The 13883-nt window shown below is 46.3% G+C and overlaps 1 protein-coding gene across 1 annotated transcript in view; it reads right to left on the reverse strand.

Annotated features, from left to right (window-relative positions):
* Positions 1 to 13321, reverse strand: part of ATAD3A (ATPase family AAA domain containing 3A) — a 28065-nt gene extending 14744 nt beyond the window's left edge. Inside the window, exons 1-11 of the mRNA XM_079326273.1 lie at positions 13030 to 13321; positions 11849 to 11925; positions 11151 to 11252; positions 9695 to 9754; positions 9303 to 9372; positions 8343 to 8508; positions 5502 to 5571; positions 2950 to 3105; positions 2704 to 2760; positions 1666 to 1791; positions 1201 to 1325 (exon numbers count right to left, since the gene is read on the reverse strand). Of these exons, the coding sequence (XP_079182399.1) occupies positions 1201 to 1325; positions 1666 to 1791; positions 2704 to 2760; positions 2950 to 3105; positions 5502 to 5571; positions 8343 to 8508; positions 9303 to 9372; positions 9695 to 9754; positions 11151 to 11252; positions 11849 to 11925; positions 13030 to 13258 (1238 nt within the window). The 5' untranslated portion in view covers positions 13259 to 13321. The remainder of the gene's footprint in view (positions 1 to 1200; positions 1326 to 1665; positions 1792 to 2703; positions 2761 to 2949; positions 3106 to 5501; positions 5572 to 8342; positions 8509 to 9302; positions 9373 to 9694; positions 9755 to 11150; positions 11253 to 11848; positions 11926 to 13029) is intronic.
* Positions 13322 to 13883: the final 562 nt, after the last annotated feature.

The raw sequence follows: 13883 nt of genomic DNA on the forward strand, positions 1-13883 counted from the left end.
ATAAAGGCAACAGCTAAGACTGGTGGATATTCAGAATTAAATTTGCTTAAATACTTCAGTGCAACTGGAGGTGAGAATATTGATTCTATGGACACATGTAAGCTTTGATCAGGAAGTGTAGGAAGCTGAAATGCACAGAAAATTTTATCAGGGCAGAGAAATTCAGACCCAGGCAGTGCTGTAAAAGAATTCCTTAATGGAAGCATCCTCACTTCTCTTCCAACTTCTCACTTAAATTCTAACACCTTCCCTTCTATTGCTCCTCAGGAAAGAAGCTTAAAAATGTAAATCCTTAGAATGTTTCCCTGCTTTTTTCTTTGTGAGGGGAAATGGAAAGGTTTAGGTGATGAATGAAGGAAGGATTAAAAGTGACACTGCAAGATAATGCTCATCTCAAGCAATCAGAGAACACATAAATCACTGGGCAGCCACATTTACAGATCTGAGATCAAACCAGCACAAAACAGCCCCTGAAAGTTCAATATTATCAGGATTTTACCATCCTGGACAAACAACTCCTCAGCTACCTCTGCACTGCAAAAATCCATTTACAAGGGTAGGAGCAAATTGACTCCATGTTTCTACAAAATCAGGGAGTTGAGATTCAGCCTCACCATGAGGATTCTCTGCAGATCAAAATTTGTTTTTAAAGGTGCCTGAAAAAGCAAAAGTTCTTTTTTGTGTTTGTGATTTTTACACCTGATGCCTTTAGCATCTGTCTCCTCTTTATCCTCTTTTATTTCTTATAATTCATTCCTGCTTGAGACTCAAAAGCAAACAAGAAGCTGGATTTCAATACTATCAGTGTTTCAAATTTGAGCAGTTGCAACAGGGAACATCCAGAGTGTGAACACCTGATTTGTGCTAAATCTTCTAATTACTGTCAGATCATTAATCACCCTGAAGGAAATTTGTCCCAGCTTTCAATGGGAAGGAAGTCTCCTCCTGCTTGGTGAGATCAGACAATTAAATTATAACTGATCTGGAAAAGTTGGTGTAAAAAAGGTTTGAGAGAAGAGAAAAGCAAAGGCTTTCAGCTTTTTTGAATATTATTAATTAACATGGAAAAACTTTAGGAAGTTTTGGGTTTGCTCACTGTTACCTCACTCCATAATTGACTGAGGGGCTGAAGTGCAGTGTTGTGGAGAGTGGTTTTTGAGTAAAAACCCAAATTGAGGATTCAAGAAAAGCTCAACTTACCCTCTCCTACTGGTGTTGGCCCAGTCAAAGAGTTTGTGCATGGCTGTGACCCCTTCCCTGCCCATGGGGGCCACGTCCCCTCCTGTCATGATGGCATAATCCATGCCTGAGTGCACAGCTAATTTCTGCCAGGAAACAAAAACCAGCAAATTAAACTCTTGTTTTCACTGCAAGGCCATGGAGGATGAAGAGGGAATTAAAGCAGTTTAGTCCTGTCAGTGTGATTATTTCCAGAGGGGAGGTATTGGCAGTTTTAAGTTCTTTATCACTCAGTGGCAATTTTAACTTGTGTATTGTTTATTTTTTTCTTTTTCTGTCCATCTCTGTTGGCTTTAGTAACCCAAACTGGGTGGCTTTAGAAATCCAGTAGGTGCCATACTCAGCCCAGGGAGGCTCCTCAAGCCCTGGAATTTCCAGAACACTTTGCAAAGTGCAGGTTGGCAGAATTTTTTGGCAGAGCTTTACCTTGGCAAAGAGAGTTTTTCCAGTACCAGGTGGACCATACATCAGAATATTCCTGTAGAGGCTTTTATTCTTTTTTGTGTTTCTGGTTGCTATGGCAATGTCTCTCACACGTGCTTCTAGCTGGGGCTGAAAGGAAAAGTTCAATATCAGGGCCAGAAAGCACCAAAAGAGCTGCACCTACCAGGTTCCCACACCAGTACCTGCAGGAAGGAGGCAGCACTCCAGGCTCAAGCTTTTAAGTCTTAACTTCAGCTGCTCATGACTCCACACCAAGGTCATTTCCTGTCCTATGTGAGGATTTACTGGATTTTCTCTCCACTTGGCTACAATTCTTTCATAAGGAAAAGCAGCAGGGCAGGAAGCAGAGCAGTGACTACTCTAGGAATAGATAACACCTAAATATTCACTTCCTAATGGATGCCCTGGGAGGGATATGGCAGAATATAAGCAACTCTTTGCAGTGCTAATTCCTTCTCTAGTCATAAACTCATATTTATATTACTCCTGCTTTTGGGGATACTGAGAGAGAGAGAGAGCTATTCCTGCAGGAACATTTTCTCTCAGCAGCTTCAAGCAGCTCTTAAATTTGCCTGATAACCAGGAAGCAAATTTAGAAGGAAATATATAGAAGTGGCACTAATTAGCAAGTTAAGAACCAATCTCAGGGTGGGCAAATGCACACAATATTTCGATTTTTTTGGCCTAGAAGCAGGTCTGGGTTCAGTAATCCTTAACTTCAGATGGTACAAATGGAATTCTGAATATTAACACGCTGACTACAGAGAGAAACTGCACCACAGCAAGGACTGAACTAAGACTTCCAACAGCTTTTCACAGAGGGAAAAAAAGGTGAACAAGCTGCTTAATGCATGTCACACTGAACACAGGAGCTTATTTATGGTCTCAGAGTCCCAAGGGTGCTATGACTCCAAAACTGCTGGAATTACAGCTTTAGAAGGGAGTTTAAAGAACCAGCAGCTCTTATTTAGAATCTAAAGTCATCCTTCACAGCCCAAGACAGGAAAACAGAGTACTCACACTGAGAACAACTCCTTCAAGGGCATCCTGAGCCTTGCTGGTGAGACGTTTACCAACCTTGAGAGGACAAATTCAGTTACTCACAGGTAGAAAAAAACCCCACATTTTGACAACTCACTTGGATTAAAACATCTTACCTATCAGCCTAATGGGCACAGCCCATCCATTCTACCTCCAATATTCTGTTTGTTCACACCCACTGATGAGTTTTGCTGAGTGTAGCACAGGAAGAAAAGTGAGTTTTACCTTGATGGGATGTTTGAGAGCTTCCAGCACAGTGATCCTGGAGGTTTCCCTCACCAGGGAGGGTTTGCCCAGCCTTGCCTCTATGTAACGTCCTGCTACAGCTGTGGCATTTTTGGCAGAATAAACCCCCACTGCCAGCAGGGTCAGACCTGCCACCTGCAAAAAAAAATTGGGGAAAGGTAAAAAAAAAAAGGGGGAAATATCAACAAAACTACTTTGCAAGGCAGTGCTGTTGTGTGCAGCAACAATTAAGATTCAGGACAAATGCTGAGCAGGAAGGGTTTATTTTTGGTAAGGTGTTTTATCCCTGTTCAGACAGTCAAGGTCTCACACTCCCTGTTCACTGACTGCTCTTGCAAAAGGCAGAGGAAGCACAAGTGAAGCATTCAGTCCTGAATCCAAAAAAGTACATCCTGCCCAAAATGTGTGGGGCTGGCCAGATTTTCAAGTGGATTGAGTGATGAAGATAGAAGAGGCACAGCAGCCAGGTGCTGCCTGCCAGCACAGCAGAAAATCAAAGCTGAATTGAAGATGCCAAGCTAAAACTGAAGGTAAAATTCAGCCACAGCTGAATTGTGGCTGCCACCAAGGCAGGGCATAAAAAGGGAATATCTGCTAAAGGTGCCAGCTCAAAAACAGGGAGTTAGGGACTCCAGAGGGGCAACAAAGCCAAAATTAACATGGGAATGGGAATTGACATCATGGGGATGGGAATTGCCATCACTGGATGGGAATTGCCATCACTGGAATGGGAATTTCCATAATGGGAAAGGGAATTGCCATCACTGGAATGGGAACTGCCATCACTGGAATGGGAATTGCCATCACTGGAATGGGAATTGCCATCACTGGAATGGGAATTGCCATCACTGGAATGGGAATTGCCATCACTGGAATGGGAATTGCCATCACTGGATGGGAACTGCCATCATGGGGATGGGAACTGCCATCATGGGGATGGGAATTGCCATCACTGGATGGGAACTGCCATCATGGGGATGGGAATTGCCATCATGGGGATGGGAATTGCCATCACTGCCCTGGGCTGCTCTCTCAGAAACCCCACAAAATGAGACATTCCCATCAATTTGCCAGTGAAGCAAAAATACTCCAGACTCAGGAGTCAGCTTAAAGCTGATGCCAATAATTTATATTAGAGAAAAGAGCAAACTGCAGCAATTGCTTTTCAAATAAGCTGACTTCTCCTGCAAGCACAGATCAGGTCAAAAGCCTCAAGGACAACAAGGGTGGCACTGTTCAATAAACCATGAGGCACCATCTGCTCCCTCTCAATCTGCTGAAATGTGTGACATCACTTCTGCTCTGGCTGGAAACATGAAGGGATCAGAACTGTGAGTTCCAGGATGCAAAGAGTCAGGGATCTCCACACCAAATTCAGCTCTGATACAGAAGACAGAGCAGATTTCACCTTTTTAGCAGCTTCCCTCTAAAAACAGTGCCATGATCTCATGGTCTCTTTGACCACCCAGCACAGCAAAGCTCCTCTGCCTGGATGGACCTGATGTCACTTGCTCAGATTTTGGGACTTCACTGATGTTCATGTTACAAGATACAGAGAAACAGAGCTTTAAAAGTGGTTCTGGATCAAACAAGAACCCAATTACCAGCTCTAAAAAAATCAGTCTAATTACAACTATTTGTCATGAAGAATCAAACAAAGGAATGGGTCTCTGGTCAGTAAACAAAGTGAATTACACTAAAACCACAGTAATAAAAAATTTTGAAGTAGAACCTTTAGGGCTCTGCTTGGCTGGGGAGAGGTAGAGAAAAAATAGCCCTTAGAATAGACAGCTCAAAATTCTGGCTTCATTTACAAGAATCTTAAAATAACTGACTGGTTCTTACCTTGTAGTAATTTCAAAAATTACAAAGCAACAGAAAATATGAGTTCCAGCTGTGTTATCCCCTTTCCAAAAATACACTTACCTTTTTTTATTTTTTTTTTTAAGCTAAATGTCCCAAATTCACAAAAGAAGAGAATGTCTGAAGCAAAAAAAAAAAAAAAAAAAAAAAAAAAAGACCATAATGCAGGAAACTGGTATCTGGGTCAAGTGAATGCACAGCTCAAAGCAGTGATCTACAAAAAGCTCTGGATTCTGCAGACACCCCAGGTACAGGGGACAAAAGGAGCCACTTCAAGCTTGTCTTGTTCTCCCCAGTGCTCTCAGGCAAAGGATGTTTTTGTGTGTATAAAAATCAGAGGGTGGAGCAGATGGTGGTGACTGATTTAAAGCAAAATTTCTATTTTAACCAGCCACACTACCAAAAATATATTTTCACTGTTGTTTTGTTGAAGTATTACACTGAGAAACTATTTTGTGTCCCCAAGATTTCACTGCCAAGCTTTTTTGTCCTGTGAAAAGATGCTGGTCTGGTTTTTAATCAATTTATTTAGCACACATAAGAATTCTCACAAAGTGCTCTCTAGGCTATATCAAAATTAGATCTAAAGCTGTGACACAATCAGGAGTTTAACCCATATTTACAGACAGGTTTTTCTGGAAGTTACTGCCCAGATATCCCAACCTTACCGTGGCTGTGACTTTATCCCAGTCTGTTACAAAAGCACGAAATCCTTCCCCAAAAAGCATCCCAGCTGTCCTGTGGTAAGCAAAAAAAAAAAAAAAAGGCAACAGAGAAAGGGATTTCAAGGACTGAATTGATAAATTTTAAAGACAGACTTTGATATTGTATGAAAGTTGTTAGTTTACTTCAGAAGGAGTCAAAGTTAAGGGCTTACCTCAGGATTGGAACATAAATAAGTCTGGAAAATAGATTTATAATCATCTGATGCCTACACCTGAGCTGGGATTAAGTCCAGAAAAGCATCTGGCCTTAAGATTGTATCAGTTAACTTCTTTAATGCATTATTTGTGCTGAACTGTAGGAATTTAGAGCTTTTTTTTGTTCAAAATCTCAAAGGACCTAAAATGAACCAACTCCAAACCTAAACATCCACCCCTGTGGATACAAAGTGTTTTATACTTTGGTGGTGGATGTTCTGAAATAACTGAGGGGAACTGAAAAATCTGAGGGGTTCTCAGAGTAACTCAGTTTAGGAATAGAGGACAGGGCTTGGAATAATCTCTTAGAAAAATTCTATCACTGTAAATGGCTCTGGTTGCCATTCAGGTGACAATGTAGCAAGACAAGCACTGAAATTCCTCAGAGGAACAAACCCCAGGTTCTCCCAAATCCTGGGACACAGGATTGGAGAAGCACCAGAGGAATAAACATCAGGTTCTCCCACGTACTGGGACACACTTGGAGAACCCTCAGAACAATCAACCCCAGACTCTCCCACACATTGGGACACACTTGGAGAAGCACCAGAGGAGCAAACCCCAGGTTCTCCTAAATCCTGTAACACACATGGAGAAGAACCAGAGGAACAAATCCCAGCTTTTCCCAGGTGCTGTGACACACTCAGAGAAACACCAGAGGAACAGGTTTTCCTAAATCCTGGAACACACGTGGAGAATCAGAGGAACAAACCCCAGGCTCTCCCAGTGCTGGGACACACTTGGAGAAGCACCAGAGGAACAAACTCCAGGCTCTCCCAGTGCTGGGACACACTCAAAACACCAGAGGAACAAACTTCAGATTCTTTCATGTGCTGGGACACACTCAAAGTACCACAGAAACAAAGCCCAGCTTTTCCCAAGTGCTGAGACACACTCAGAGAAACTCCAGAGGAACAAACTCCAGGCTCTCCCAGTGCTGGGACACACTTGGAGAAGCACGAGAAGAACAAAGCCCAGGCTCTCCCAGTGCTGTGACACACTCAGAAACACCAGAAGAACAAATCCCAGGCTCTCCCAGCACTGTGACACACTCAGAAACACCAGAAGAACAAATCCCAGGCTCTCCCAGCACTGTGACACACTCAGAAACACCAGAAGAACAAATCCCAGGCTCTCCCAGCACTGTGACACACTCAGAAACACCAGAAGAACAAATCCCAGGCTCTCCCAGCACTGTGACACACTCAAAAACACCAGAAGAACAAATCCCAGGCTCTCCCAGCACTGTGACACACTCAGAGAAGCCCCAGAAGAACACAGCCCAGGCTCTCCCAGCACTGTGACACACTCAGCAGCCCCAGAAGAACAAATCCCAGGCTCTCCCAGCACTGTGACACACTCAGCAGCCCCAGAAGAACAAAGCCCAGCCTCTCCCAGCACTGTGACACACTCAGCAGCCCCAGAAGAACACAGCCCAGGCTCTCCCAGCGCTGTGACACACTCAGAGAAGCCCCAGAAGAACACAGCCCAGGCTCTCCCAGCACTGTGACACACTCAGAAGCCCCAGAGGAACAAATCCCAGGCTCTCCCAGTGCTGTGACACACTCAGAGAAGCCCCAGAGGAACACAGCCCAGGCTCTCCCAGCACTGTGACACACTCAGAAACACCAGAAGAACAAATCCCAGGCTCTCCCAGCACTGTGACACACTCAAAGCCCCAGAAGAACACAGCCCAGGCTCTCCCAGCACTGTGACACACTCAGCAGCCCCAGAAGAACAAATCCCAGGCTCTCCCAGCACTGTGACACACTCAGAGAAGCCCCAGAGGAACAAATCCCAGGCTCTCCCAGCACTGTGACACACTCAAAGCCCCAGAGGAACAAATCCCAGGCTCTCCCAGCACTGTGACACACTCAGAGAAGCCCCAGAAGAACAAAGCCCAGGCTCTCCCAGCACTGTGACACACTCAGAAGCCCCAGAAGAACAAATCCCAGGCTCTCCCAGCACTGTGACACACTCAGCAGCACCAGAGGAACAAATCCCAGGCTCTCCCAGCACTGTGACACACTCAAAGCCCCAGAGGAACAAATCCCAGGCTCTCCCAGCACTGTGACACACTCAAAGCCCCAGAAGAACACAGCCCAGGCTCTCCCAGCACTGTGACACACTCAGCAGCCCCAGAGGAACACAGCCCAGGCTCTCCCAGCACTGTGACACACTCAGCAGCCCCAGAAGAACAAAGCCCAGACTCTCCCAGCACTGTGACACACTCAGCAGCCCCAGAAGAACAAAGCCCAGACTCTCCCAGCACTGTGACACACTCAGCAGCCCCAGAGGAACACAGCCCAGGCTCTCCCAGCACTGTGACACACTCAGCAGCCCCAGAAGAACAAAGCCCAGGCTCTCCCAGCACTGTGACACACTCAGAGAAGCCCCAGAAGAACAAATCCCAGGCTCTCCCAGCACTGTGACACACTCAAAGCCCCAGAAGAACAAATCCCAGGCTCTCCCAGCACTGTGACACACTCAGCAGCCCCAGAAGAACACAGCCCAGGCTCTCCCAGCACTGTGACACACTCAAAGCCCCAGAAGAACACAGCCCAGGCTCTCCCAGGCCTGGCTGCCCACCGGAGGGACTCGAGCACGGTCTGGCGGTGCTCGGCCGCCTTCAGGCGGATCTGCTCGCGGATGATGTCGGCGTTCTCGCGCTCGGCCTTGGCGCGCGCCCGCGCCTCCGCCTCCACCCGCAGCAGCTCGTTCTTGTGCCGCAGCTCCATCTCCCTCTCCACCGTGGCTGGGGGGAGAAAAACACAGCAAACAGGTCACATTTTGGGGTGGTTTAATGTCAGGGAGAAGAAGAACCTCGGGGGAGTCGCTGTGCAGTGTTTGGAGGTGTTTGGGAGCTGCCGGTCGCATACGGGATTTTGGAAGCTCAAAGACAGAATTGTGAGAAAGGAGAATTCAAGAAATTCAGGAGGGAAATAACCCAGCCCTACTGGGATGTTTTATTCAGGCTACACTTCCCTCTCTTCACTACTGGGATGTTTTATTCAGGCTACACTTCCCTCTCTGGATGGCAACACAGCTCTCCACATCTGTGCTCAGAGCAAACTGGCCTTCTCACCCCATTCAAACAGAAATTGCCTCGACATTTCTGAGACTTGCACCCCAGTGGAGTTCTGCAAACTCAGGAATTCTGGTAATTCCCAAAATAAAGAGAAACTGAGCAAGTTTCACACTACAACTTTTTTTTTTTTCTGCAGGAAACTGAACAGGGATGAGGTGACACTGATTTAACCACTCCTTCCAGATGTTTTGTTTCTCTCCTCAATACTGGTTCTACTTTAGGTTGTTCCAGTATGAAAACAAAATTTCAGTTATTCTGTCATTGAGAAATCCAGCAGTGACAAGGCAGATGTTTAGGAGTGCAGCCCTTTCTAAAACCATCCTTGGAAGCAATTGGTCCTTTTAGCACTACTGGGATTTACCTGTTCTTGCCAATGTGACATCAAACACAGCATGGACACAAAGCTCTGCACAAGGACTCCACATGTCCTCACACCCTCAGCAGCTGAACAAAACACCCACCTCGCCTCATGGCCTCCTGCTTCTGCACAGATTCCTCCTGCTTCCTCAGATTTTCCTCATTAGCAAGTTGCTGCAGGGAGAGATGACAACAGAAGACATGGTGATGTTGTAAGAATTCCATCAAGTGTAAACTTCAGTGCTCCAAATATTTTCAAAAAGCTGGTGCTCAGGTTAAAGTGCATTTTCCTCTCATCTCCCACATTTATCCTTCTAATTCCAATCTGCTGCTTTGTCCTAATGCCCATCCCTTGATGTGCCACTGCTGATGCTGGGCAGATAATACAGACAAAGTGTGCCCAGCAGGACAGGGCACAGCTCCAGAGCACCTCTTGGATTTAAAAATGAATTTTCCCAGAATTTTCCCAGCTGGATCAGAGCAGAATCCCCCCTACCTGCTGTCGCATTTGCTCGTCGTAGCGCTGCCGTGCCAGCTTGTCCTGGTACTGGGCTCTCTTCAAAAAAACAAAAGAGAATTCAGAATACACAGATTAAGCAGTTAAAAAAAAACAGCCTGGTCCTAAGGGAAATGAGGTTCAGGAGGAAAAAAAACGAATTAAAACAGGAAAATTCACACAAACAAAAAAATTATCTTGGATTTGAATGTGAACGGGGCAAAATATTCTCAGTCAGCACCAAAAACTTCTTTGTGCTGAGAAGTCTCTGCAGTCTGAGTTCATTTGAAGGGATCACAGATGTCAAAACAAAGAGCAAGTATTTCTTGGCCCAGAAAAGGAGACTTCACTGGGAAAAACAAGGTTTGCATGCTGTAAAGCACATTATTCTGACCTGGTGACTGCAAGCAACAGAACTGTCAGGATGTGCTGATGGGCTTTGGTTTTGATACAGATTTACCTGTTCCTCATTAATTCCTCTTATCAATTTTCCACTGTAACTCCAAATAAACCCAAATCACCTCCACTGAAGTGGAAGAGGGCTGAGGATCCACATCAATCAGCAGGGAGAGGGTGCCAGCATTCTTTATTCCAAACACAGGGACAGCAGAACAGCTTGGGAATTATCTCCTCAGCAACAGTAAAACATCATGAATTAAAGCAAGATTGAGTTTGCTGTGACTTGAAATGATGTCCTGTGAGCAGCAGGAGGTGAAGAACAACCCCTGAGAGCAGCTGAGTGTGCAGCTGCTTCCTGGGCCAGCCCTGCTCAAAGTCCAAACTCTGCCAGGGGAAAAGCACCACGTGCCAAATAAAAAGTTTTAGCAAATTTCCCAAGCTGGATAAACTATTAAAATTAATCAATTCCCTCATCTCCTGTCTCTCAGAGTAAGAAATGACCATAATTTAGATTTTAATAAAAGTCAGCCTTTGTTTTCCCTGTTTCAGGATTTTGGCCAAGTCAGGGAACACAAACACTGTTCACAACAACTCAGATTTGTATCACTTCTCTTAAGATATTTTTTCCTGTTTAAATCAGAAGAAATAGGGTTTCAAGCCACTTAAGACTGAAATCCAAACAATTCAGAGCCATTTCACTGTCCAGGCTAACACAGACAGTTGATAAAACAGAATTGCTCAACAATTCTCTGAAAAGCCCTTTAGGAAAATCCCCCCAAAAAAAATCAGAATGAGAGAAAATGTTAGCACCAGTTCCTCTGGATCTTCAAAAACTTGGGAATAAAAATCCAAGAGGAATAAAACCTCAGCTCAGCATTACAAATCCAGCATAGAACAGGGGTTCAGCCAGTGAACACCCCCAGACCTCTGGCTGCCCAAAAAAGGGATAATTAACTAAAGGGATAATGAAAGGGATAATTAATGCATCATTGCCTTTTCTATAAGGGAAGATACAAACAAGATCTCCCCTCACTTGGCTTCCCCCTCATTCCCTTACTGCTTGATGCTGTTTGGTTTCTTCATTGAGTGTTTTCCTTCTCTCTTCTGCTTGGACCCGGATCTGCTCATTCTTCAGCTGTTCTATGGCAGCTTCATATTCCTGGTGAAACAATCAGAGAATTTCATTATCAGAAATGAATCATTATCAGGCATAAATCACCCTGGAAAGAAATGCTACTGGTAATTTTATTCCAAGCAATCCCTCTGTAAGTAGTGGTACACTTCATAAATGATCATTGACATAAGAAATTTAAAATATGATAATAAATTGATGGTAAGAAATAACATCATTAATAATTTTGGGATTAAACACAATTAAAAAAAAAAATTCCAAGAGACCAATCAATACCCAAACAATCCATAAATTCCTTTATAAGAAAAGTCTGTCCTTCACCCATCTACTTCAAAGTTGCCACAGAAACCTCATGTCCTAAAACCAGCAGTGATATTCCAGGAGTTACAAAACCACTCAGGACATGCAAGTTTTAATCAGAGCCATAAAAAAAATATGTGTCAGAATAATCCAAATTAGCTGGGACTTCACCTTCCAGATTTTTCTTTTCCCCTAAACAATAACTCCTATTTGCTGAACAGAAAGGAAAATTTTTCCTCCTCTGCAGAGGAAAGATTTTAACTTTTGTCCCTCCCAAACCTGGCAGTTGCCTGAGGAGTTCCAGCTGAGGAATTCCAACACACCTTCAGTTTGGTTTGCTGTTCCAGCTGCAAGGTTTGCTCCTGCATCTGGGCAAGGCTCAGAGCATCCTTTGCATGGCCTGGAGGGTGGGAAGAGATTATGGAGAGTGAGAGGTGTTTTCTCAGCAAAGATGCTCATCCTGTTCCTGCAGCTCTGCAATGGCACATTCAACCCTCCAGGGGATAAATGATTATGGAATTTCTCAGCATAACTGTGGAAAAGGTCAGGCTGGAGCAATCTGGGGTAGTGGAAGGATAGGGGTGGAATGAGATGGGATTTAAGGTCTTTTCAGCCCAAGCCATTCTGGGAATCTGTGTTTTTATGAGGATGCTCTGGTGCCTCCCTGTCCCCTCACAAACCCTGGAGGAAGCACTCAGAGGTCACTGGGTGGGGATGCTGATCCTGGGTGCCAGGAGCCCACAGGACATGGGGGATGGGCCAGGCTGGAGGAACCCCAAAAACCTCATGTGCTCCAGCAGGGCCATCCCTGGGCAGGGCACAGGACAGGGAATATCCCAGTGAGGGACACCCACAATCCCTCTGCTCTCTGTTCCAGAGCAGAACACACACCCACATCCCCTCTGCTCTCTGTTCCAGAGCAGAACACACACCCACATCCCCTCTGCTCTCTGTTCCAGAGCAGAACACACACCCACATCCCCTCTGCTCTCTGTTCTAGTGCAGAACACACACCCATATCCCCTCTGCTCTCTGTTCCATCATGGAACACACTCCACATCCCCTCTGCTCTCTGTTCTAGAGCAGAACACACACCCACATCCCCTCTGCTCTCTGTTCTAGAGCAGAACACACACCCACATCCCCTCTGCTCTCTGTTCCATACTGGAACACACTCCACATCCCCTCTGCTCTGTTCTAGAGCAGAACACACTCCACATCCCCTCTGCTCTCTGTTCCAGAGCAGAACACACACCCACACCCCCTCTGCTCTCTGTTCCAGAGCAGAACACACACCCACAGCCCCTCTGCTCTCTGTTCTATCATGGAACACACTCCACATCCCCTCTGCTCTCTGTTCCACAGCAGAATACACAATTCCTCACATCCAGGAGGAATTTCCTGGGCACCGTTCTCTGCCCTTTCCTGGTGTCCCCGGCTCTGACAGCGCATTTCTCACATCCCCACACCCTGACGAGCTCTCCCGGCCCGTCCCCTCACGCACGGGACGCGTCCAGCTCCCGCGCCGCCTTGGCCGCGCGCTCCAGGCCCGTGGGGTCGAAGTTGCTCCATTTGTCCTTGGGCACCTGACGGTCCCCGGAGCCGCCGCCAGCGGGGGCGGGCGGCAGGGAGAGACCGGCGGCACCGCCCGCGCCTGCGCCGGTACCCGGGGGCGCCGCGTCCCCGCCGCCGCCCGGCGCGGCCCCGCGGTTCAGCCCGAACAGCCACGACATGAGGGCGGCGGCGGCGGCTCCACGCGGGGGACGCGCCGCGACCCGCGCGCATGCGCAGAAGGCGGGCCGGCCTCCCATTGGCCGGCGCGGGAGGCGCGCCGCGCGCTGATTGGTGGAGACGCGCCGCGTGTGCGATTTGATTGGCTGAGAGAGGAGGGAGGAGCGGGAGTGCCGGGTGAGGGACGGAGCGCCAGGAGGGACAAAAGGGGCGGGGCCTCGCTTCCGCGTAGCAACGGGAGTGCGGGGCGTTGCTAAGGGCCGCGAGGCCTGGGAGTTATCCCGGATTTCCATGTGTGATAATTGATAAATAATTCGTGTTAATCATAGAAGTTTTGGAGTTTGTATAAAACAGAATACTTAAAATAAGAAGAGAACATGGGCCTAGATAAAGGGAAATATATGATGAAACCCACTCTGTTTAAATCCCCCTGTTATGGATATTGTGTATAGCAGCTTGTAAAAGGAAAACAAAAAGGTTTTCCATAGTCTGAAAGGTTTTTTGCAGAATCAGATTTTCTGCCTTTGTGTGATCAATCACAAACTCTCTGCTAAAGATCAGAATTCCCACTTTTTCTGTTTTTTATCTCCCAAGACCAGATGGTTCCATGACCAATTGTCCCCAGAG

This window comes from Erithacus rubecula (genome assembly GCF_903797595.1).
Source record: "Erithacus rubecula genome assembly, chromosome: 24".
Classification (NCBI taxonomy): Eukaryota; Metazoa; Chordata; class Aves; order Passeriformes; family Muscicapidae; genus Erithacus; species Erithacus rubecula.